This window comes from Oryzias latipes, chromosome 17 (assembly GCF_002234675.1).
Source record: "Oryzias latipes chromosome 17, ASM223467v1".
Classification (NCBI taxonomy): Eukaryota; Metazoa; Chordata; class Actinopteri; order Beloniformes; family Adrianichthyidae; genus Oryzias; species Oryzias latipes.
The window spans coordinates 27113496-27140639 of NC_019875.2; the positions used below are offsets into that span (position 1 = coordinate 27113496).

A 27144-nucleotide genomic window follows, 5' to 3' on the forward strand; every position below is an offset into this window, starting at 1 on the left:
GAGACTGAAAGGAGGGAGAAAAAAATTGCTTAAAATTGGAAATAGAATTTGGCATGTAAATATTGTAGATTTTATGTTTTGGCCCACTCCCTTGTGTAAACTGACAAAAACCACGTTCCTGCAACTGACCAAAGTCCTGAAAACAACCTGATTCCAAAAAGTGTTGTAATGTGAGCATGTGAACTCTGAAACTATACTGTACAAAAAAGAAGATAAGTATTTATTTTTGTAAATTGGAAGTGGTATGTTTTACGCAATCAAAACAATCTGAGATGATAAAAAATACAAACGAAATACAACAAACTTAGCATAATTAGTCACGAAAAAAAAAATATATGTGTATATATATATATATATATATATATATATATATATATATATATATATTTATATATATATATAAGTTGTGACAGTCAAAAATTGCAAAATGAACAAAAACAAAGTCAAATATTTACATATAAGTCGCACTTTTTGGGAAAAAATCATTGAACAAAATAAATTACCAAGAACATCCATAGTGACTGAATCGAAAACAATAATAGATGCTTATTTAGCGTCATGAAACATTGGAGGAATCTCGTATATTAGTGCAGCTTATGAACAATCATTCACATAACCATGAAGAATATGCCAACAAGTCAACTAAACTCTTTATTTTATTTGAAATCAATGAATCAGTTGAATTCTTCATCCTCTGTGTTGTTTTGGAACAATTCCGCCAAGGCCAGCGTGAGAGTCTTCTTCTGTTTAGCTGTCAGTAGCAAAAACTGATACACACAACTACAATGCCCCCTAGTGGGCTTTTCTTTTCTTTTAATCTGGTTCTTAACTTCCATTCAAAATTATTTATACTTTACCAATCCAAGTGCAGATCATTCATCAAATCTACGAATATTATTAATATCAAAGATGAAAGTGTTTATTTGGTTACATTAAAAGGCATTATTTCAGAAACCGTTATTAGACATCACAGATAAATTATCCTAATGGAGAGTTTAGTGATCATGATCAGAAAAGATTATTACAGAAATCAGCATCATTATTATTATTATTATCATTATTATGTTGGTCAAAATCAATGTATTTGTCACAGTTGATCCAAGTTAAAGATATAGTTATGATGTTTAATAAAAAGTCCATATTCTGTAGATAGTCTGGAGATGCAGAATGGGATTACTTCAACTCATGGCAGATTGTAAAAGTTTCTTTTTCGCAAAAAATACTCCATTTCTTGATAATTATTTCCAAAACTTTCCTAAAATATGATATATTGTACAACAGTATTTTAGTTATTTTTGCATCAGTTTAATAAAAAACTCCCAAAAAAACCGGAATCCGTTTTTTTTGGGAGTTTTTCCTTACCGCGAAGGGGGGTCTAAGGGCAGGGATGCCAGTATAGCTTAGTCAGTTTGTTAGTTCATTTTAGTATTTTTCTATTGAACTCTTTGTATTCGTGATCCTTTTGATTTCATGTTTTACTTCGAAGCCCATCGAGACGACTGTTGTTGTGATTTTGGGCTATACAAATAAAATTGAATTGAATTGAATAAAATAAGGATTTTATCATAACAGTAAACTGGTTTTTCAACACTTTTTAAAATATGTTCTGATGTGTAAACTATGACACAAGCACCGGATTTCTAAATTTCAAAATAAAGTTTTGTAAAAAAAATATTTTTTTTGTGATCAATTTTCTTTTGGAAAATGAAAAAAAAAAACATGTTTGAATTTAGAGTATGAATGTCACTGTGCTGGAAAATTCATGACATAAATTTGAAGGGTTTATTGTCATATCCGACAGAAAAGCAAAGTTCTATAAAATTCTTACTTTGTCACCTACCCTGTGTCGAGATGAAACAAATACATAAAAGGTACAAGTAATACATGTAGTAGGTAAAAAAAAACTCATAGAGAATAAAAACAGAGAATGCAATAAGTTAACATTGTATGAGTAAATAAAAAAAGGCAAAATTGAGATATTTTCTGAGAAAATTAGATTCATTTGTAAACTAATTTAATCCCAAATATACTCTTCAACACGACCAGTTTTCTCCTTCTGTCTCTTGTCATTTCACATTAAAGTTAGTAGGTGATGATTTAGAAAAGACCCCGTGTAAAATAAAGTGGGAGCATTTCTATTTGCCATTGAGGGAGTATGGGAGGCCTGCTGTTTTAAACCCCCAGATCCCCCACACATGGCGCAGTCACCGCAGACACGGCTCACAGAGTCAGCCAGCAGCCGGGAGGTGAGCAGAAAGAAACAGGCGGTGTCCCCTCCAGAGTGAGCGCAGGAGTGTGTGCGCTCACTGTGTGTGTTTGTGTGGCACTCTCAAATGACAAACGCAGACCAGTTGTGCGGTTCAGGTGGGAGGACACATTGAGTCTCACCTGGGGGAGAGTCTGGGCAGTTGGGACCGAGGCTGCAGCGGAGACCAAAAGTTGTGTTTCTGGGGGGTGGGGGCGGTGGCCACAGGAGGCCACATTGCCACAGAGAAGGTTTGAGGGGCTGGAGAAAGAAGAAAAGGGTGGAGGGGGGGAGCTGTTGCGTAGTTTCCCCAGCGTGATGCATCTACCTTCAGGGTGGCAGCAGGCGTGGAGTGGGGTGCGATGGAGCGAGCACGGGCTCAGTGGCGCGGTCACCAAGGGATGCTGAAGCTGCTGTAGCAGGACTGATAGTTATTCCTTTGGAGAATTGCAAGATGAGCCCCATTGTATTAGCAAACCCCCTCCACTACACCACTATCAATGTTCTGAGGCCTGTAAAAAATTGAAAAAGGGTGCAAAATATCATGTACTAACCAATATTTTCTTTTTAGTCTTTTGTTGTTGGGTAGTGTGCATGTTTTTGGGGCAAAAAAACAACAACACAGAGTCTCTAATTTAGCACATTTGTCAAAGCTCAGTATTTCATTTTGAATCAGAATTATTGTTAAACCTCAGTAAATTCATTTGGCACAGACAGCCTGTAAACTGTTCTATACTGATTTGAAACAGGCATTTTTTTAATATCCGAGCCGCACTTTTGTGTTGCTACTATTTAAGTCGTATCTTTAAGAAATTCTCTGTGTCTAATATGGTCAGCACTCCCAATTATTCACTCCACTGACAAGTGAAACAAATGGGACCAAGCAGTGCATTCTGTATTATCTACACCCCTTGGATTCCCTGACAATAATTAATACAATAGCAAGCTGCTGTTACCAGCCTTGACGACATGAGCTCAGCAACATAAGCTCTCTCTTTGCTCTTTCCAAGACCTTTTGAGGAAAAAAAATTCCATCCAGCGTCGAGGTCATATACATCTTGGTCGAGAAAGGCTGAGTCGTCCGCCCTCTGTCCGGATCAAATAAAGAGATCTTATTGTCAGGTGATGCTTCTTCATCGTTAGGTGTATAGGCCGAGTCACACATCCATAAGGTACATTTTTCGCATATTTCACAGATAAAAATTAGTCATAGGTGAATATATGTAAAATAAAAAGAGAAAAGTTGTGATTCTTTATGTGAAATTTTCACAGCTATATCCCCAATGAGCCAAGGAAAAAAACACACAAATCAACATAGAACATGAACCGTCTGTGATTATTGCGCTGTTTATATGCAATTCATTAGTGACCCGTGTGTCAATTACATAATTTAACTTGATATGTGCACCTTATGCGCTATATAAAAGTTTTGCATCAGTGGTACGTGGGTTAAAACTCGTGGAGAGACACAAATTTGTTATATGTTTGCAAAATTCACACAAACTTGCATCAGATTCAGGTAATAATTGTGTATAAACTATGTATTATTAACTATGTAATTCTAAACCAACCCAAATTTTGAACGGCTTTAAACTCCTTAATTTACGGAAAAACCTGTCAGCTGAAACCCTAGATGAACATCTGCGCGCATCGACCAATGACAAATTTAATTACGTTTATACCATGGTCCGGGTGAATTCTCAATTCTGATTGGCTGTTAGATGTTAAATATTCTATATCACTGCTCTAGCTTAAAACAAACTTTAGCTTCATCATCTGGACAAAAACGTGCATTAACCCTTGTGCTATCTTAGATGACCCCACCCTTACTTTGACGTGTTCTTCCTACCATGACAAAGGTGGATAAAGGTGGAAAGATTTCATGTAATCCATGGACACCAGTGAAGATCACAAATCATTGAAGAAAAAAGGTTCAGAGCACGGTCTAGTGGGTTTAGATGACCCAACTCCCAATGTTAAAGTGCCTAGGATAGCACAGGGGTTAAGAGGTGAACTTTCTATTGAGACGACCAGCATATACAGTACGTCGCTTTCCTTTTCAGTCAAGATCGGCGGTCGGAGTGGCTCCACGTAACAAACAGTTCGCTTTTTGTAAAAAAAGTGATCCAAATTGAAAAAATAACAAGAATAAAGTACTATAAACTGGTTGAATGTTTATTTCTTTTGTAAGTGAGCATGGTATAAGCGGGTTAATGGCCATCAAAGTGTGCATCAACAGAATGAATGCATTAATTCATTCTGATAATGCACACTTCGTCTGCCATTAACCCTTACATATCAGGCATGCATCATGAAAGACCAAAATTTCATAAGTAGAAAATGTGCAAAATGTGTGTAGTGGCTGTTTGACACGACCTTAAGATGCATAGAAAATGTCAAAAACACAGTGCTGAAATGACAGCTTTCAACATTTCATTGATGTTTTATGATCTTGAATTTTTGATATAAAATAAAGATTATTAGGAAAAATGTGTAAAAACAAATTGTAGAAGACGGCAAACCAGCGTGTCAGCGTGCAGTCAGACTAATCCATGCAGATGGGTAAACATAGCCTTTCATTTTAGCCGATAAGGATATTAACCTGTTCTGTTTTTAATTATGGAGGTGTACTTTCCTCCAGCATCTATTAAAAGAACGCCTTGCTCATTTGAAATCCTCGCAGCAGGCACTGGTATCAACACGAGAACAGTGGATGAGTTTCTCTTTAACAGCTGTAATTTGTGTTTTCCAATCACCATGCTGATTTCTGCTCATTATACTCTGGTTTCACACCGGTAAGTGAGCAAAGTTTGGATTGATTGACTCTAATTAACTAAAAAATGTTCCAAGCCATGGATTTATTATCATGCTAGCTAGCCACAAATGTCAGAGACTTTCACAAATTATTATCCTCTTAAGATAAATATCTTTGAAATCAAACGAGTGTGGAAACACCAGGAACATGTTTTGTTAGACTGAAGAATTTATTTGTCAAGATTTCAGTGGAGCTGCACATGAGAGACTCACCTGGACCGAGGTCCAGTTCCACTAGATTGTCAAAAATCCATCAACTTACTGCATGAAAGGCATAGATGAATAATAATGTATTACATCAAATTAAAAAAAAAGTGAAAAAAATGTAAATAGGAAAACTATCTTCTTTTTGAAAACTTGCCTGCTTCTTCCTCATTGATATTTGAGACGCAGTGGCACCTCTCGAAACACACATTCTTTCTTTGACTCCATCAGCTCCATGGCTCACTTCTCCACTTTCTCATGAACAAAGACAGGTCGGTCTCTGCAAAAACTCCTTAATCTTCCTTGTTTTAAAAAGATCTCTGAACGGGATTCGGTTTAGCTCCAGAAGACAGAATGTTGCTCCGATTTGCTTGGCTTCCCTTCAGCAATCAAAAGCGATTACTGAGGTGAATCCAAATGAAACGGAACCATTGCCTGCATGGTGGCGTCAGGCTGAAAGCAAGAATCGTGCTGCCAGTAAATCAGATTTTCCCAACATGGCCTCTTCTAAACAGGACTTTGCACCAAAACACTGAAACAATTTGTATTTTAATGAGTCACAGAAAGAAAGTAAAGACTTTGCTGTATATCATACGGATAGAAGCATCAAAAACAGAAGAAAAGACTCTCCAGCTGACAAACGTCTGAAGCATTTGTGCACTTTAAGGCATGCCTGCAGATAAATGTGATGACATCTAGTTGTGGCTTAGTTTCATTTATTCACAGGATTGATTAGATGCACAGAAAGCAGATGAATGTGTTGGAGAGGCACCTTCACTTGAGATATTGCCATATAGTCAGTAAATAATATGAAGAATACGTGACAGACTAACATTTTTCTCGGCAAGGTGCTTCGTGTGAAAAGTCCACAACCACACAAGTGTCTGCTGCTCCAGTGTTTTCAATGTTTCCATTTAAGTAAAAAAAAAAAAACATGTGAGACTCCCCAAAACCAAAAATCTTAAATATCAAATTGAGGTGTTGATAGTGTGTGGTAATGTTGGAGTCAGTTCTCTTTCAAGGTTGTTGTGTTCATACTGCCCCCTTCTGTCCTCACTAATAAACGAGGGATTTGAAGAAACTGCAACAGAAAATTGCATCTTTATCAACACACACAAACAAAAAGACAATATTAACCCCTATAAAATTTAAAGAAAAAAGGTTAAACAAAAAAAATTGTACTTTTCAAGAGGAAATATTGATTCATTTAATTATGACGCATTTCATACATTTAGTAGATTACATTTTTTTATTTTTTTATTTAATCTTCTTCCTTTTTTTTGTAAAGCATTAGTTGGATACTGTTTAGACTCCACAAAATAAGAATCAATTTCCTACAAGAACTAAATGTGATTCAGTTAAGATCCCAAATTGAAAACGGAGTTTCCCCAGGGTTCTTTAGAAAGCCAGTGGATAGTAGACACACAACATCCTAGTGTGCACACTATTTACCCCTGGATTGCTCCAGGCTAATATCTCAATAATTTTCACTCCTTTCTCAGGTCCTTCCCACAAAGGACTTAACTAATGATCCATGGACAAAATGAAGCATTTAAATGAAGCATTTAAATTTATTCATTAATCATTCATCTCTAGCTCATTGTGCGCTGGAGATGAATTGAAAACTTCCATAAGTTGAGTTGAAAACTTCCAGAAAAACTTCTAAAAGGCTGAACTTCCACAAAATGAAAATTGAACGTTGAGGAGTGACGGATGGGGAAGTTTTAGCTGGTCGAACAAAATGCTGTCCTAAAAATCCTGGATCCGTGAGCAGATGGGTCTCTACGTGGACATGGTCAAGTTGGCCGAGGTAGGTTGGGTGCTAGTTAAGGTCACAGGGTTTCACTAGTTGTAATTAGATCTTGGAATCTGGAGAAGCGTAGAATTTCTGTCAACACGGCCTGTAATTATTCTCTTTCCCAATTAATGGTGACATAGATTAATTATCTGATGAGGCAAAGCCAATTGCAATCATTCACCCAGCTAAAATTAGATCAGTCCTGACAGCAGCATGAAAGTCACCTGTTTCATTGTTATGGATTTGCTGCAAGTAAAAGGGAAAGGAGGGGAGGGGGGGGGGGTGAATACTGAAGCGTGCTGGGGTAAGTAAGTTGTCTGGTACAGGTGAATGTCCAATTACACTGCTGTTGAAACCGAAGGCGTTTACTCATTGGATCCAGCAGCATCTGGGCCGGCTTGTGCTTTCACCCCAGCGTCATTGGTGGCGGCAGACTCATCCGTCAGGGATTCCAGGAATTCTGAGATGAGCCCAATTTCTTCTGACAACTTCTCCTGGTAAAACAAAAATAAACAAGTAAAATGAAGGTTTAGAGACATAATTACATTCAGGCAAACCACAGCTGAACCATTCCAATGAAAATTGTGTTTTTAACATGTTCTTGTGCCGTTTTCTGATGATGGAGGACACATGCAGAAGTTCAAAATTGAGTATTTCTTCATTCAAATCATTGCGAATCAAGAGCAGACGAAAAAATGCCGCCTGAAAAAGATGTTTTTTGTGACGTAGAAACTACAATGGGTGGGCCACAAGCTCCCTGCTCTCCTTCATTCTGATGCATCCACTTGTAGACAAATAGATCCCTGTACCTGTTCGTTTTCCTCGTCTGAGCTGGAATCTGGACCAAAACTGTACGGCTGGATCACTCCAAATGTTGTTGGCAGGGATCACCACAGCTTATCGGTTTGAGTAGCACAGGTGGTTTGGCAGAGATTTTTACATCCGAAGCCCATCCTGACAAAACCTTGTAGTTATTTTGGGCTTCGGACAGGCCCAGGGAGACCTAGACTAGGACCCCCTCATGGCTACATAGTTAGGCTGTATTGCAAAGGCTCTTGCCAATGGCATCATTGCACCCCCCTGGGAATCCCCTGGAACCCTGCCTACTCACGTTGGAACAGCGCCCTCTGTGGAGTGTTTTAAGTCTCGTCTTAAAATCCATTTTTATTCTCTGGCTTTTAACAAAGCGTGAGTTGAGTGGTCCTCTGTATTTTTTATCCGTTTTAATCTTATTTTTAATCGTTTGGTGTTGCGCCATCCAGGCGCTCCAATATTGTTCGCCATTTTTGTTGGCCTTTTGTAATGTAAGCTAGCGTGAGAGTGTGTAAACAGAGAGCTCTCGGCAATGGGGAAGGGAAAAGGGGTCGGAGTTGCTCTGTTCCAACAGTCCTGCCCACAACTCAGTGATTTTCTTATGATCTACTACCGCTTTGTAGAAACTACGTCCTAGAAAACGACAGTTATTCTTTACTTTTGGCTTAATCCTATTTAAAAGTCCCATGGGAACGCTTTAAAATAGATCAAAAGATGATCAGACCAGAGAGAAATTGAAGTTATCATGGGTTTTTGTGGGAAGGAGAGCTGCACTCCAGCTGCACCTCGTCCAAGTTCAGTGCTCTTCTGCTTTAAAAACCTTAGCAGCCAGTTTTCTATTAAACTGCTTGGCAGAGCAAACCAACTTGGGAATGTGCACCAGCCTGGCCATGCAGAAATTCTCTGACTAACAATTATATCAGAAACAGGATCTTGGATTACCGTCCCCCGGGACTGGGGCAGTGGGCGTCTGCTCCAATCATTACTGGCCATTCAACACGACTCGGCACTGCTCTCTGCTGTTAGCCATTGTCAATTATGCCATCCCTTGTGTAAACTTGCAGAACACAAAGCTGAACTGCCAGTTCTGGCAGGACTGTAAAAGGATGACAGCCTGCAACCCCCCCCCTTACTCCCACTCCCACTCCACCCACCCACCCTGGGGTTCCACGGCTTCTTCCCCTCAAGCTAGTTTTGAGGAAAACTGTCATTTGCCGCCTGTTTCAACTAGTTTAGCTGTGAAAGTGTTAACATGACCTTTCCTGTGTTCTGCTCTGGGGTTAAGTGGACTTGATGGATTAGTGCAGGCCTCATCAGGACTCAGACTGCTTCAACTTCAACTGACTGCAACTCATTTTTGCTTCTTTCCAACAAACATGGATATTCCATGCAGTTTATGAGTAACTTAAACGTCACATTCTGTCAGAATAGTATTTGCATAAACCCTGCCTGATGCTAAATATTTCTGTAAATATGTGTGCATAAACTCTAAAGGTCTCCTTTTAATCTTTCCGTCTCCATGTGCATATTTTCGAGGACAGACTTTGAGCTGGACTCCTCTTCAGGAGCCTGTTTAAAGTGAGAGCTGCCTGCTCTGATGGACCCTGTGCTGAGCTGTGACGGGTGACGGTGCGGTGCGCTTGAATACACCGGCTCTTTTGTCCTTCACACTCTGCAGCTCCCTGATAGCTCCTCCCCCTGTGCCCCACTCCTCCCTGCCTTGAGCTGTGATCTGCTGGGGCCTTTTGAGGCTGGGCTGTTGAGACAAGACTGCTCCCTGTAATGTCTGGCCCAGACCCATCAAAAAAGAGAGGAAAAAAAACATGTCAGCAGTCAGGGGATGGAAACAGAGATGGAAACCACTCAGAAGAGGGTTTTTTTTTCACTGTAGGTACTTCAAAACAGGAGTTACAACTAAGTCCAAAATTAGAACCATGTTAGTAGTTTTGTGATGTCTTTATAAAGAAGAGCAAAAAAACTATATGCAGGATGCCACCGAGGCTCTGCAGTACCGGTAATCCTGGACAGGACATTTCATCAAGATTCATCACTCCCTCTCTGTCCGCTTTGACCTCATCACACATCCCAGTGCAGATTAGACACCGATTACCCTCTAATTGAGGATCCTCACTTCTCAGCCTTGAAGAATATGCTCCGACTCTTTTTGCACGACAGACAAAGGGTGTTCCCAGCTCTTCCAAAATAGTTATAACGCATGTAACTGCCGTTGCAGTTACATTCGGATATCTTGGGGAGCAGGAACCGTCTTTACGCGAGCCTCATGAAAAAAAGTTGTTGTTCTTCCTTTCATGTAATTTATTTTCTTGCACTTTCTTGAACATTAAAATATAAAAATATGAAGTAAAAACCACAAAATACGTTTTAAGGGCATGAGCACGTCCTAACTATGACAATAATATGTTCTAAACACAGTCTAAGCACGGTCTAAGAGTAATGTGTACCAAGTTCTAAATCCACAAGGCAACTGCCAGTAAAAGACACAGCAGCTCCCAAAATGCACCTAAGCAACAGGAAGCCAAAACAGCTGCATGACCAAGGAATGACAGGTGCATGCATGCATAAAATCTAATAAATAACCTAAGTTCAGCCAAATGGCTCCAACAACGCATATCCTCTACTAACTTCAATTAATCAATTTAGGTGAATCCAAAAGTCTTTTTTTTTACTAAAACACACAAAATATGTTCACCAAATACTATTAAGAGAGATAAATCTACCTACGAACAAAGGCTCACCTTACTAATGTACCTACATGTTTGATCTCATGAGCAGATGTGCAGGCAGAAACATCAGGGTGCCAAAAACTCCTCAGAAGAATGCAGACTTGGAGGACCTGCTTCGTTTTGGCATGGAAGACAACTCACTAGCTAGCTAAAACAAAGCCAAGAGTAGCACTGCCTTGCTGTGGTCTGTCATAACACATGCAAACACCTGGGAGAATACCTGCATTGTGGTGAAAATTAAATGAAGAGATTTGCTATTCAGAAAAACGGTGATGGTTGCTGCTCTTTCGCAAGCCTGTCTTTTTTTGTGTGTGAGTGTATACATCCAAATACCTCGGCTGTTTTCATTTTCTGGTAGGTCTCTTTGGAAAGAGCCTGGCACCGGTCCAGTTCAGCCTGGCTGTGGAGGCTGCGTTGTTTTAAGTATTTCTCAAAAGCTTTGTGCATCCTCTTCTGCATCATAGAGAGCTAGGGGGAGAGGAGGCAGAAAAAAAAAGGAATTGGTAAGGCAGGAGAGGAAATTAATGGCAGTGTTCAAGAAGAATGATGGAGGGGAATAGAGAAAGCAGTCAATAGCCCATTCTGCAGTACACGGGCCTGACAGGAATTTCACAGTCTCTTGGTTTCTCTGCCCACTCGTGTGCACTCATCAGAATCCAGTCACATCTGGCTGCCAGGATGGGGGGTTAATTTTCTCTAAATGCTTCAGCAGTTTTGTTCTAGCCGAGGCAAACTCTGTGACTGCAAAGCTGATGAGTAAAATATTTCTACTTCACCCAGTTTAACTTTATACCAATCCCCCCAAGACATATTTTACACATACACACAGAGTCATGAACCCCCCACTGAAACCAGAAATTATTCCTAGTCTCTTGGAAAGACATGCTGCTTGCTTTATTATTTGAACACAGTTTCAAGCAAAGGGGTTTAAATTCTGATAGATGCCATTGCTTTTCTTCCCCGCCATCGCTCGACTCTTCCTGCAAGGCTTATCATTGCTCGGCAATGTGTTCCCCAGCGCATTGAAAACTAAAGCAAATTAGCTCAGTCATCAGCTCCTGAAAGAAAGACAATAATAAGAACGCGCTTTATGGTGTTCCCCGTTAAAACCTCCACCTAAAACAGAGCTCATGTGAAGGATTTTGATGAGAGCCACACACTGGCATTTTCCACGAGATGCTGATCAACCATGTCTCTTTTAATTTACCAACTTATCTTAGGATATGCACACTTTTTCTAATTTAAAAATACGTTTGTGTCTACAAAGCAGTCACATTTTTACAAAGGTTGTCATATATTTTCTTTTTTTGTCATTCAGCATCATTCAAATAATGTTGAAACCCCTATTTACTGTACAAAAGCTAAAAATCCAAGTTCGGTAATATATAATATACGTGCAGGCAAATAGTTCTGAGCCAGACTGATTAGTTTAATAACAACATGATTATTAAAATAATAATAATCAAAATTTAAGAACACAGTTTAAACTTGGAGACACAATGAACTTCAGAAACTGAACTTAAAAATGATTGCTGTTTAATTAATATTTGAGAATCCCAGAAAACTGTGCATTAAAAATGTACTTTCAGATATTTTTTTATTGCTCTTAATAAAGTGGAATTGCTGAATAAATATGATCTAATTCCTGAATTATATGAATGAATTCCTCTTTCATTTATAAAAACAAAACATACAATGGTTTATAGGCAAAGTTTGATCACTATCGGATTAGCCGTTGTCATGTCAATTAAGCAAAAGACTTAAAAAAACTTTTTAATGAATTTGCTTTAAGTGATATACAGCAGTTTCACTTAAAAAACCTTGCATCATTTAAATACATGCACATATAACTATAAGACAATTTGCAAATTATAAAGATAATAGAAAAAAATGATTTTTTTGTGCATAAATTAAAAACACCTGAGATCTTTACTGCCAACAGATTGCGATTTTATGCTTGTGGTAAAACTACAACAAGGCGTAAAACTCAAGTCGACAGGCTGCTGTGGTGGAGGCACAGAGTTGAAACAAACAAAAAAATGGAGCAGGCTGATTCCAGAGTAAAAGAAAATCAGGCTTTGATCATGAGCGTAGAAAATCCTGTCCACAGGATTTTATTTTTGCATGCATTTTGCACTTGATAACATTCGTGCAGTTAGATGAGGAATTGCTCAAGTAAAGGTATTAGTCATTTCTTGAACAAATAATGTATATTTTTTTATTGCAGCAGCAGAGTGGCTTCCTCTTGAGGTTAAGGTTGTCATGAGTAAATGTGTTCTTGGTAAGAAATGCAGAAGACTACAGATTTAACAAGAAAATGCAGCTGAATTGTCTTCCTAAACTTGGCGAAATCTCCCCCCATTTTAATGCAGATTTAATCCCTAATTCTAACCTGTTTGCTTCTCATTGATAATCATCCTGTTCTGTAAACTTTTGTTTCTTATTTTACGCGTGGGCTTGTTTATCTTTTAATATGTGTAGATCTTGATCACCACAAAATGTTACAATCAAGATAAATGTATAAATTACTGCATTTAAATACTTAATTCACCTTTTTGTCACACTCTTTTTTTCCCTTTTTAGTCATATAAAGGAAATACACGCAGTACATACATGAACTGTTTGTGGAATTGCCCAAAAATCTCAAAAGTATGGTTATGTGTTACAAAAGAAATTAGATCGGTACTGGAGTCCAAATATTGTAAAGATCCAGGTCAGTTGCCACCTTTTAAGACCCACTCCAATGAAAATGTTTTTTTAACATCTGGCTTTTTCTCTGATGATGGAGGACATATATCGAGAAAATAAGTTTAAAATTGCATTCTTGCGTATTTATTTTTTTCAAATCTATGTTAATCAGGAGCAGATGAAAAAAATCCAGTTATAAAAAGATCATATTTGTGACGTAGAAAATATGTTGGGCTGGTCACAAGCAATTTGCTCCGCTCCATTCTGATGCCTCAACTTGATGACAAATAGATCCTTGGTTTTCCTTGTCCGAGCTGGCGTCTGGGTGAAAACTGTACGGATGGATTGCTCCAATTTTGCTTGCCAGTTTTGTTAGGTTAAGTTAGGGGATGTTTTAGGGGCTGTAAGCCAGCAGTACAGCACAAAAACAGATGGGCGACGGGAAAGGGGGTGGGGTTGCTCTGTGGCAATGATCCAGCCCACAACTCAGAGGTGAATCTCGAGTGAACTACTAACGACAAAGGTTTTTTTTTTGGCTAAAAACAGCATAATCATCATTAAAAGAGCACTGGGAACGCTTTTGCAATAGATCACATCAGAATGGGACTTTACACAAACTAGAAAACAACATTAAGTCAGTATAAGGTATTATTATTCGAATGAAAATGTGTTTTAATTAGCTAGAACAACGAGAAACCTTCTGTAACTCAGTGGTACAATGTAATTTTCAAAATCCTATGGAAAGGCTTCGTGAAAAAGTGATGCTACTTTTTAGTACGGATTTGTCTTTTGGATGACTTGCCCAGTGATTTAGCTGATTGTATTCAAAGGGTATTTGGGTTTGCTGGACTGCCAGAACCCTTACACAATTGTTTAACTAGTGTATTTAGTATAGCCCTCTCTCCTTATCGACCACTCCCTCAACAAGACAATTTCTAAGTTTTTGTATACATGCAAGAAGATATGCAGACATTTGCATTTTTGTGCTAATTTAGTAGATTAGCTTCTTTTGATTTCATTTTTATTCATCTCAGCTCAGACCACTGCATGTTCTGTGTTTTTGTCTTTTATAAATAAGACAAAATGTCAATAAAATAATTTTACATTTTTGTTGTCGTCTCATTAAATGTGAACTTTCTTAAAATATAAATTGGGGAAAAAAAACCATAAGTGAATAAATCAACTATGACGTTCTGCAACATAATTAGCTTAGATGAAGGTTGTGGGACAGCAGGTTCTAGCAAAGCACATGTAAACTATACCTGAGTGTAAATGTTGAACGCTTGATGTGAACGGTTCTGTTCACTGAGTGCTGAAACTGCCTCCTGTTTGACCTCCATGAGGGTCTTCTGGAGGTTTTTGTATTTACTCGCCAACAGTTGGTTCTCCACCAGTGTGGTTTGTAGAAATTCCTAAACAGATGGAAAAAGGTTTAAATCAAACATAAAAAAATAAACAAAAGATCTCAATCAATGACTGAAAACCCTGAATTTTAAATTTGGCTGCATGTAATTATCCAATGTTATCACCCATTCACAAATATAGGACTTTTTTTGTTTAATTTAAGTCAGGACAATGAATTTTGATCAGTCTTAGCGAGGCCACAAAATAAACATGCCAGAATTAGCACAAGAGCTAATGGACATCTGTAGTCGAGGCAGGTAAAGGGGATACATCGAAACTTTAAACCCACTGAAGAGTAAACATTACAAACAGGATTAACCTCCTTAGACACGCCATGAAAAATAATATATAATAAATATATAATAAATACATTTAAATAAAGCAAATAGTCTACTTAAGTGTACCACAAATACTTAGTCTTAAAAGTGAGGCAGTGTGTTTGAAGTTCCCTTTTATATATATTGTGAACTTAAAATGTTCCAATTTAGTCTGAAGACATATTTAGTTAGCATTCCTACACTACATATACATTGTATACAGTATACTTAATAAAATTAACTATTGTACTACTTTTTGCTAAGGGTAGCTGCTATCTAATCAATATGTGATTCTAAAATACAACATGACACCAAGGGTCATTGTATAATAGATACATATTAATATTCATTGAGAATTTTTTGCATCACTGTGGTCTCAAAATCATATTTGTTCAAAAGATGGGTGGTGCAACACCAATTACAGTCCCGCCAAAACAAAAAAATAAAAAATAGCTACAAGAGCCAAACACAAGTGCATTTCTGTGACTATACGATGTCTGCTGCTTATAAAAGTGCCATCAAACAGCAGCTAAAGCAGAAAAGAAGAAAAAAAAACGTTTTTTAGATAGATAGATAGATAGATAGATAGATAGATAGATAGATAGATAGATAGATAGATAGATAGATAGATAGATAGATAGATAGATAGATAGATAGATAGATAGATAGATAGATAGATAGATAGATAGATAGATAGATAGATAGATAGATAGATAGATGATGACTTTATTAATCCCACAATGGGGAAATTTCATATATCTGTGGCAGCAAAAAACGACAATCAGAAATAATCTATATAACATCAAAAAAGGACATAAAAAATGACATTCATATTAAATCATTAAAAATTATAATGACAATTATTATTGAAATTATGATCGAAAATGATATTCATAATAAATAAATAAATATTAAATACTACTAATAATAATAATAACAATAAAAATAATAATCACAAAAATAAAAATAAAATATATACAAAAAATATGTGGTCAACTGCAAATGCTCGATTCCGTTGTCAAATTTTTTTTTTTTTTTTTTTAAATTGTAAATTGTACAAATTGTTAAAACAGTTTTGTGTTATATTTATCATAAATATGCAAGCTGATTGGTGTTTTTTTATTTGGTAATTTTCTATTTTTAACAGTGTTGCATTTCCTTCACTGCCTAAAACAAAAACAAAATGTGTTTGTGATATAGCACATGCATTCTTTATTTGTACCGTTAAAAAAGCCACTGTGAACAGCAACAACACGCAGTTTTCAATAAAATCCAGCATTATAAATCAGCAGTGAGTATGGATCTGTTTGCATGTCTCATTTTCATTTGAACAATGTTTCCCAGGTAGAGGATGAGGGAATGCGTGAATATCTCAACTGTACCTGCAGACATAATGAAGTGTGTCTCTGCAGTAAAACAGAACAGCACTAAAGTGATGAGTTTAAACCAGCAGAAAGAGGGGCTGTAAACATGACAAATGCCTGCTATTGATTTCAGGTTTAATTACTCCATGCAGCACTGACAAAGCCCATCTGATGCTGTTGTGAAGTGTAAATGGAACAAATTACACTTCATTGCCCATAAGAAACTGATAGCGTCGGCAGTTTGCATTGTTTACTTTGTCCTCGCCAAGCGACGAGCTCTGATCAAATCAAAACAGAAGTGAGCGTTTACGAAAAAAATGAAACCGTTTCAGATCTTTAGGGGTCAAATAAATAAAGCAGAGGTTCTTCACACCTCACACCGTCTTAAGGCAAGGCGAGTTCATCTGTTATAGCAGATTTCGTGTACAAAAATGATTAATAGTGCTTTAGATGAAGCACTAATGGAAGAAAATTTAAGGGAGTGATCATTAAAATAGACTTGTTAAGAAAGTTCAAATGAACTTTTAAATAGAAACAATCATACGCAGCTCAAAACAGGTGGGTCTTTAACCTGGATATATTCAACTGTTTCAGCTGATGGAAAGCTTTCTGTAGGTCTGTATATGATAGATATGTGGAGCATAGAAGCTAAGAGCAGACAAAAGACCAGATCCAGATGGACTAAAGAGGTTTGGCTGGTACATCCTGGGTCTGGAGGTCAAGCTTTAGAAATTTTTAGAAACCAGCAACAGAATTTAAAGACAAACTTCAATGAAAATTGTTAACATGTTCTTGTTAAAATTTTCTGACAATGGAGGACATAGATAAAGAAAATTAAGCTAAAAATTGCATTTCAGAGTTTTTCGTTATTCAAGTCGTTATGAATCAGTTGGAAAAATGCTGTATGAAAAAGCTTGTAGTTGTCTCACACGAACTACAGTCCGTTGGCAACAAGCCTCCTGCTCTGCTCTATTCTGATGCATCCATCCACTTGCAGACAAATCTGTGTACGTCTTTGTTTTCCTGGTCTGAGCTGGAATCTGGCTCAAAACTGTACGGCTGGATAGCTCCAATTTTGCTCGCCACTTTTATTGCACCGGTAATATAGGGGTGTGAGGGGCTGTAAGATTCAGGGGGATTTGCTTAACAGAAAGCACTAAGCAACAGGGAGAGGAAGAGGGGGCGGTAGTCCCGGTTTTTGGTAAAAACACTGTCACAGCAAGTAAACTAAACATGAATGCAACAATTCATTTTACCAGGTTCCGCTTAGACATCAGATCTTCCATCCTTGAAAATTTTTTAAGATGATTGTTTTCTGGGTCTTATGTGAACATATTTTCCCATGAAGCCAAAAATAAACTTCCAACAGGATCTGCAACTGGCAAAGAACTCATCTGTGGTCAGCACATTTATAAAAATACTTTCAAATTTGACCGTGTTTAATCATTCTGCTTCATGCCCCGTGATTCCAAAATCCATATTCTACTTAATAAGTCTGGCCAATATAGACATTATGATCCCTTTATATGGGTTTTGGGAATAAAAAATCTTAATTTCCTGAAATCCGATTTTTTTTCTCTTTCAGTATTGTTGTTGTATCGTCTTATTTCATCAAGTGAAAATGACTAAACCCCTTTTTTGCATGGCTAACTTTTATCTAGCTAATGGGAGTTGTGGCTATGAGGAAGACTTCTAATTCCTAAATTGTCTCACACCAACAACTTCTTTAAAGTTGCTGCACTTGGATGCATGGCGGCTTAAGCTCCATTGCCTTTTCTTGTTTTGAACTAATGCATTCTTGATCACCGTTTAATGAAACTATATACCACATGGCGATTTCACATTAGATAAGCCATGTGAGACCCCCATCAGCAAAGAGCCTCTGGCTGGGGCTGATAATCCTGCAGATGAAAACCTTACAATAAATGGGGTTTTTCTCTTTCAAAAGGAGTGTTTAAACGCACGCCTTTCTGAACAATGCAGATTCATGTTTCTAGGAGTCTGTTTCATCCTTTAAATGGATCCGAAAGCTGCACGCAAACACTCCAGCTGCTTTGGAAAATGTGAGACAACAGGTAACAACACAGGCACATCTTTTCACAACTGCATGCATCATCAAATTTGTCCTGACAAAAAGACTATAACAACAGCCAGTTGTCATTTGTGGCAAAAGCACTTAAACAAGATTGACCATGGCTGGTAATTTTAATTGCACACTGCTCTTTTCTCCGTATCTTAAGGGGAGTATTGTGACAAGAAATGTGCTGACACTAATCCAAAAGCAAATAAACAAGGAGATGTTTTTACAGCCTGCCCCAGACTTCACAGTATTAGACACAAAAAGTCTTGTGTTTAAGAAGAATTATTGTGGTTTTGTTTCTTTACCTTGGTATCTTGCATTTGCTTTCTTCTTGCTGTAACCAGAGTCGCATGTGTCTGCACAGATCGCTGTGTTCGTTCTTTGCAGGCTTCAATATCAGACCTCAAGATTCTCATGATCTGTGCAGCTGATTTGTGTTTGAACTCCACCACATTAAGATCCATCCTGTAGGAAGAAATCATGGAAAAATTAAAGAAAATAATAAAGGTTTTGACATGGGAGAACTTCATATCCAAATGAAGACACTTTTGTGTCACTATGATGTGAATGTCGGCATCCTGTGACAACACGAGAAATACTGACTCTTTAAAAAAGTAAAAAGATTTTTCTGTCTTGGAAGAAAAATGATCAAATCGAGAAAAATTTTCAGTAAAGTCCCACTCCAATCTTCTTTTGATCTAATTTCAAAGTGTTCCCAGTGGTCTTTTCATCATGATTATACTGTTTTTAGCCACAAAAAAAAAAAAAACGAAACACGGCAGGAGTTCGTTAGAAATTGACCTGTGAGTTGTTGGGCGGGACCACTGGCGCGGAGCAACCCCCCTTCCCGTCACCCATAAATAACAGCCGTGTGTTTACACACTCTCCTGCTAGCTTACAGCCCCTCACACCCCGCAACCCGGTCCAACAAAAATGGAGATTAATGTCTGAGTTATGCAGACACAACATTTTGATTCCTGCTCAGACGAGGAAAACAAAGACGTTCATGGATCTATTTGTCTGCAAGTGGATGCATCAGAATGGAGTTTGTGGCCCACCCAGCGTATTTGCTTCATCACAAAAAAGCTATTTTTCAAATGGTATTTTTTTTCCTGCTCCTGATTCACAACACTTTGATTAAAGAAATACTCAGAAATGCTATTTTAAGCTTAATTTTCTTTATATTCGTCCTCCATCATCAGAAAAATGTTAAAAAAAAACACAATTTTCATTGAAGTGGGTCTTTACGTGACTAGATTTCATGGTAAGTAAATTTTTTTTCATTCAGATTTTTGTTGCTTAAATTTGAAGAAAATTGTTCAAAATGTAAGAATTCATGACTTATTTCTAGGGGATCTGTTTTTTGCAGCGAATAGGTTGAACATTTTGAGTATTTCCTGTAACTCACTGCTGCTCTGCAATTTCTTCCTGCATTTGCTCCACATTTTTTTCCATTTGATCGGAAGCGTTGTTATAATGTCCACATTCATTCACGAGGTCAGTGATTCTTTCCAATATTATATCACATCTCTTTGTAGTGGCTTCGCATAAATCCTGTAAATATAGAGAAACAATGACGTCACAAGCAAATCAGGTCATCATATTTAGGGGTTTGGAGCTAAGAATTTTTAACAAAATCGTAACATAATTAGCAACAACAAGTATTTTGTGGTAAATAAGCATCACAGACTAAACCAGACTCTAAGACTTAATAAGAATGAACTTTTCAGTCCTACCAGAGCAGCTTTCAGCTGATCACACCTGAGTTTTTGCTCTTGCTCCAATTCGATTACCATCTTCTCATGATCAGACTGAATTTTTTCCAACTTTTCTGTCATTTCCCGAATTTCCTACCCAAAAAAAAATGCTAAGATTGTCCATTTCATACAATTTTAGTTAAAAAGAAAAAAAAACATTGTTGCACTGAAAAAGCCCTTAAGTACCTTGACATTTGCTTCTAGATGTTTAGCTTTTGAGGCTGCATCCTCAAACTCTTTTTGAAGGTCTTGATTGATTTGGTCGGAACTTATTTGCTTTTCCTTCAATTCAGTATTGACCTGCTCAAGCTCAACCTGATGGAAAACAAAATGACAAGGCAGAATCTGGTTAGCCTTAACTGCAACAGGAGACAAAGGAAGCAATTGCAAAAAAAGACAAGGGGGATTCTGAACGACCATTAAGATAAATGAACAACTTTGCTTCCAATTTTATTAAGAAGCATCATCTGATTTTTGTTAAATGTGAGCGTTGTTAGACATTTTGTGCTCCAACTTTACAGCCTTAAGCTCAAATGTCTTATTATTGAGAAAAATTACTTATTTTGGTTACACAAACCTGAATTGTTCCAGTAAATAATTAAGCATTTTTCTTATCTTATCAATTTCTGTGAAGCACAGTTGATTTTGAAAGCATCTCAAACCTTGTAAGATTCCTCAACAGTCATCAGATCTGACAGCTCTTGGTTTAAATCATCAATTTCTGCCTGCGGAGGGTCAAAAAATGTATATCATCACTGGAAGAAACCAGTTTTTCATGCACTTACCTGCAAACAGACTGAAAATGGTTGTGTGATGATGCTCACCTTGGCCCTTTTTTCTTGCAAAATAGTGAGCTGCTTCTTTTCGTTGAGCTCGCTTTGGCTGTTACGGTGTTGAGCTGCAACTTGCATCAGTTTCTTTGCAGCCTTCTTTTGCTGCTCCTCGCTGTAACTGATATCCAGGAGGATATCTTTGGTCTCTTTGCGGATCTGCTTCAATGTTTTTTCACTGGAAAAGAATCATACAATTAACCATCTACATAGTATAGTGGGTGAAAAACAGAAATGGTTTGCTCCATTTTGAATTATAGGTTCTCAAATTTGACCTCTGACAGATCTTTAGTTGGCAGTCCTCTATCTTCTGCTCGTATTGAATGTTTTCTTTGAGGAGCCGTGCAAAAGCTTCACGTTTAGCTTGAAGCTGTTCTTCAATGCAGGAAACTTCTGCTTGTCCTTGATGTTTCTGTGGAGAACATTTCACATGGAACAGACAATAGCATGTTGATACTATTTTAAATGTTATTTGTTGGACACGTTTAGTCTTTGAGTTTTGTTATGGGCTTTACTTGATGAGCCACAATTAAACGCATATAAAAATACAACTCTAGATAAAAAAAACACTGTCATAGAACTGAGTATCTGCTACTTTTAAAAAAGGAAATAGAAAGCTTTTAAGTTACTTACTGTTTTCTCAATGTCTTCCTTTACTGAGCTCAGTTTTCTATTCTTTAATACTTTTTCTTCTATTTGAAGCTTCAGCTGTGAAATCTGTAAAATGGAAGCAAAACCACAAATTTGAATCTACTTTTTTTTTTTTTCAAATTTAAAGACCTATCCGATCATATTTTAACTTATCTTCAAAGCCTTCCCAGTGGTCTTTTAATTGGGATTATGACATTTTTAGCCCTAATCAAAAAACCCATGTTGTTTTCTAGAACCTAGTTTCTTCATAAGAAATTCGCCATAGTAAGCCCGCCCCCTTTCCCCTCCCAGGGAGCCGTTAACCCGCCCAGCGCATCTTCTACTTCACAAATACGATCTTTTTCAAATGGCATTTTTCCGCCTGCTCTTGATTTACAATGATTTGAATAAAAAACTACTCAAAAATGTAACTTTAGGCTTATTTTTATGGTAAATGTCACAATTTTGCTTTCCAAATAAGTCACAACTCACCCTGTCTTTTTCACATTTCTCACACTCCTCCATCTGAGAAATTTGCTGACTTAAGAGTGCACAAGTATTTTCTGTAAGATTAACATCCTCTTCAGCGTCCTTGATCTCAGCTATCAGTTCTTTCTCAGCCATCTTTAACCGGTTTAATTCCTCCCTAAATATTGAAAGGAGAAAAGTAAGCACCATAAAGTTATTGTTGTTTTTAAAACTAATTAAAAAAGAACAGAAATAATGACACAAATATTTACTTTATTTCTAGTTTGCTTGTTTTTACTTTCATGGATATCCTGTACCCATCAATCGAAAACATTGTTGCCATGGTAACATGCAGTTCAATGTGCACGATTATGGCATGTGAACAGGACACATCTGTTTTACTCTGCTGTTGAGTGAAAATATTTAGTTTCTTGATCTAATGAAATATGATAAAGTCCTCAGTATTTAATTTAATTAATTGTTGCTCACAGAATCTAATGCTGACACTCTGGTTCTTCCATCATTAAGGAGGTTACTCACAATCGTTCTTCTGTTCGTTTCCGCATCGGCAGGAGCTCACACTCCATTAACAGTTTTTCTTTGTCGGCGTCAACTTGAGCCGCTTTTAACTTCTTCTGAGCATGGAGAAGATTGCTTTGTGTTTCTGTGCAAACATCATCCACCTAAGAGAATGTAGTTCTGTGAGCTCCTTCTCTTTTTGTCAATATAGGAATGTTTTTTTAAACCTAAGTAACACATTAGACCTTCAGGAAAACATGAAAAGCAAAAAGATATATTTGGAACTCAAAAACGGGTGTTGGAAAAATCCTAAAAGGCTCATTTTAAACTAACTCGATAACATTTAAATAATCTGTAAGTATAAAACTGTAACCTACCTCAGCTTGGGTCGTCTTTAATTGATCTATGACGTCACTCTGACGCTTCAGATCTTCTGTCACAATGAGAATTTGTTTTCGGACTAAGCTGAAGTCCTCCTGCATATGCTGGTTCAAAACTGTGGCGCGGGAAAGCTTTTCTTGGACCTGGCTGAGCTTCTTTCTTTCCCGTCTTAGCTGAGTCTTTAATTGCTTGATGTCTTTTCTGCACGCCTCTTGCTCTTAAAAAAAACCCCAAATAAACCCAATGTTTACTTCATGAGTGTTGGTGCAACCGAATCAGAACTGAGATTTGAGGATGGAACACCTTTCTGGACAACTGAAGAATGCTCCTCTTGCTTCCACAATAAAATCGGGTCAAATTTATTCTTCAAATATCTACTTTTTTCTTTTTCTTGGAGCAGAGCCTTTTCTGCATTCTGACGATCCGCCTCCAAACGCTCCGTCAGGTGCAGAGTCTCTGCCAGGACGCCATTTACCTTCTCCTTTAGAGTCAGTGTCTTACTTTGATGCACCTTGTCCTGGTTTGTTTGTGTCTCATCTTTTCCAGACTAGAGAAGAACAAAAATATAGCTTTCAATAACCATTAGGATTTGTATGCATGACCCCCCCCCCCCCCCCCCCCAGTTGTGCTCATACCTTTTATTCACTTACCTGTTGACACCAGCTTTCCATTAGCTTCTTCATCTCTGTGATATGGTGACTAATCATGTTGACGCATGGCGAGGAACCATCGAAGCAGACAGCTCCAAGATCTCAACAAAAACAAAATATTTTTATATCCAACACAGTTTTTTTTCTATTAATCACATCACGGGATTGACAAAAAAAAATGATAAAAACTGGGCTAAAATAGTCCAACTGATGGTGATTGTCAAATGTGTAAATATCCCTCAGGACTCAGTCAACCTCATTATATTTTAAGACTAATCGTTCGCCTGGATTTGGCTGTGGAAAATGTTTTTTTATTTTTATTTTTATTGGAGCATGTTTTGATGGTACAGTCTTCAAACTACCGGAAGCATCAGTGAAAGAACAGAGGGACTCATCCCAGTGTTTGGAGAGAAGGCTGCATTTCTGTGTGGTGAGAGGATGCCATCTGGCTGAGCAAAAGAGTACAACACACCAGGTGCACCTAAATGTATTTGAATGTCTAAAATAAACTCTTATGATGATTAGCAAAGAATTGAACACTGGTTATTACTCAAAAACTGTTTTTGTAATTTGTCCACATTTTGGAAATTTTTACTATACTAAATAAGGGGCAGAGTTTTTCAGAATATTCATTAAAATACTCTAATTTGTTTTAAAACTGACATATTTTTGCCACATAGTCCCAATATTGGTTCATTTTTTATCGTCAAAATTTTTAGGCTCAATCGTGAAAAGCAAAAAGAAAAGGTAACTGAAATCAGTAAATCGTTGTGTATCTTGTTTTGTGGCAAAATCTTTTTTATTTGATTTATCACAGAGAAGAAGGGTTTCCTAGTTTAGCTTAATTTGTTCAATTTAGCTTATCAATCAGCTTTTGTTTATTATGATTGATTTTATGTTTTTGTACCATTACGAGTGTTAAGCTCATTGAGACAACTGTGTTGTGATTTTGGGCTATAAAAAATACAATTAAACTGAATTGAATTGAAAACAAATGTGAGTAAATTTAAAATAAATAACTAAAAAAGGGCTCTGGACTATGTCCTTCTTAGAAAAGTAGATTCATTTGTTTATATTTTGAATTGGGACATCATCTTCATCTTTTTTTTCCCTGCATTGATCTGCTGCACATTGCAAACAGACAAAAATCAAGAACAACTAATTTGATATATATATTAAATATATATGTATATATATATAAACAAAAGGTTATTGTGTTGTTTAGAATTATTTCAATGTGATTAAAAGTACAGAATGACTCATACAGGAGGACTTAAAGAGAAGCAATAGATATTTTTCAAGATACTTTTGAATCTACCATCCAGGTATCTAGGAAATTTGTTAATATACTTTGCTGATTTTAAGCCAAAAAGTACTGTAACTATTCACAAAGTAAAAAAAAAAAAAGTATTATTTGGATGTAGCTACTGTAAAATTGTCCTTTTCTACTCTGTATATCTGTAATGTCAGCAGCAAATAAACAAACAAATCAATTTGACAGGATCTTCATGAAAAAATGTGAACAGCAAACTTCTGTAATGTGTGCAAGCCGACTCGGAGCAGGCAGTTAGACTAAAGAAAGACTCCAAACTGATTACTGCTGCTTATTTTTAATTGACAAGTTAAAAAAATGAACCAAAAGAGCTGGATTTAACAGGCATTAACAGGTATGGAAACAAGAGTCTGAGCGCCATGCACACAGTTCACTGTCAGAGCATGGATCAAGTACCAAATACCCACCTAATTTGCATAATGATTCATATTACTGTTCACAGACATGCACACCACTCCTCAAATAATCATTTGTGTTTATTAAGAAACAACAACAAAATAGAATAGGGCTTTAATAATCCCTAAGGAAATTTGGAAAGTGTATGCAATTAATCGTTCAAATGTTCAAAGCTTGAGCATATCTGAAATTCTTTTTTGTTTTGTATTCAATTGAGTTTTGTGTATTCAAAGCTTCCAAAACTTCTAAATTTTACCTCACAGGCTTCAAATAAACAGCAGAAGTACATTATTAACTAAAACATAAAATGGATGTTAGAAGTTTGACTAAATGTTCATCTTTAACACACACAAAAACTGCTTTTAAACACACTTTAAATATAAAAAAGCACTTTTATGATGAAAACACTTTTAAATAAAATGCATCACTTTTTTTTTTTCTCAGGGCAGCATGAACTCACCTGGTTGACTGCTTGGTTCCTTCCTGGTTGGAGAGTTGAGAGGTTCTACACCAGACATGGGTTTGCCTTTAATTAAAGATAGTAAAATCTATTTCGAGCCGAGGTTCTCCCTCCTCCCACAAAAGACCAAAAGCACAAAGTTCTGTTGTTTTACGCCAAACTTCAAACAGCTTCACTTTCCTTCTGCCTTGAACTTCATGACATATTAATGAGCAAGGGGGGGTCGTTGTCATGGCAGAAAGTGAAAGCGTTCAAAACGATTGCATATCAATTTACCTGCATTGATACACTTTTGGTTTCCTGCCTTCAAGTCAGTGCAGAAACTCTACAGCTGCGTTTAAGGAAAGTTTTCCTTCTCGGATGAAACGACTAAAAGTCTTCTTCAATCTCCTGCTAAGGTTGCTTAGCAACAAGGGAGGCGATGAGTTACATTCAAGAGGGGTTGTTCATTCTGATTTCCAAACATTTCCAAACATCTTGTTGCGAATAATAATCTCACAATCCTTACATATTTAAAAAAATGTTTTGATTGAATGTCCTTTATAAAAGCAGGAAAATAAATAAAGCTTTGGCAAGTATTTTTATTGTATCTTGCAAATAATGTACCATGGATTTTTTTCATATTTAAACTCTTTCACAAATTTGTTTAAAAGTAATCAGATTATTGTTCTTTAATCCCTGAAGGGAGGTTGTTTTTTTGTTTTTGTTTTTAATTACAGGTGCTCCATTTACACAAATATACAGCACAAAAAAGAAATAAAGTTGGACTTGTGAAGCATTTCTTTTAAACAGGTTTGCCAAATATAAATGTTTACAACCTCAATTCTTGTGTTTAAAAGATAATCTCTTGCATTTTGGGGGTTTTACCAATAAAGTTGAGGAACGTTTCTTGTTTCAGGTTCCTTAATGAGTGACAGTAAAAAAGTTTTATTGTCATCATAAATTAAACATTTTATGTTTCAACACTTTTTATGTCAACACTTCATTCTGAAACTCTGGAAGCCCAAGACAGATTTTTAAATGTTTTTTATGACAGAAGTATATGTAGACAAAGTCTAAGTATAAAAAAAACCAAGTGGGCTTTACTAAAATTTACGCTGATTCACATAACTACTTCACATAACTAACCTTCTCAAATGTTTTTTTCTAAGGTTTAATTCACTGCTTTTAATTTTTAAGATGTTAAGAACTGTTTACAGTTCAATTTATAGCCTGAATGTTTTTTTGTTTTATTTACAGATTTCTATTC

The 27144-nt window shown here is 36.8% G+C and overlaps 1 protein-coding gene across 1 annotated transcript; it reads right to left on the reverse strand.

The window, feature by feature from the left end:
- Window positions 1-6820: 6820 nt before the first annotated feature.
- ccdc178 (coiled-coil domain containing 178) lies at window positions 6821-26781 on the reverse strand. Its single transcript, XM_023965524.1, has 18 exons — window positions 26172-26781; window positions 25896-25961; window positions 23707-23807; window positions 23360-23603; window positions 23053-23273; window positions 22697-22839; window positions 22181-22334; window positions 21692-21775; window positions 21334-21470; window positions 21053-21236; window positions 20891-20953; window positions 20415-20543; window positions 20208-20321; window positions 19880-20025; window positions 18777-18936; window positions 14569-14718; window positions 10952-11086; window positions 6821-7555 (listed from the first exon to the last, which is right to left on the reverse strand). The coding sequence occupies exons 2-18, from the start codon at window positions 25951-25953 to the stop codon at window positions 7427-7429; spliced, it is 2352 nt and encodes a 783-aa protein (XP_023821292.1). The 5' UTR covers window positions 25954-25961; window positions 26172-26781; the 3' UTR covers window positions 6821-7426.
- Between the last annotated feature and the right edge of the window lie 363 nt (window positions 26782-27144).

What these genes read in the sequence shown, in the direction of transcription:
- ccdc178 (XM_023965524.1), bottom strand. Translation starts at nt 25,953, where the DNA reads ATGTCTGGTGTAGAACCTCTCAACTCTCCAACCAGGAAGGAACCAAGC. An exon ending in TTCTTCAGTTGTCCAGAAAG is followed by an intron (nt 23,274 to 23,359) that starts GTGTTCCATCCT and finishes GTTTTTTTTAAG; the next exon opens with AGCAAGAGGCGTGCAGAAAA. An exon ending in TAAAGACGACCCAAGCTGAG is followed by an intron (nt 22,840 to 23,052) that starts GTAGGTTACAGT and finishes ACATTCTCTTAG; the next exon opens with GTGGATGATGTTTGCACAGA.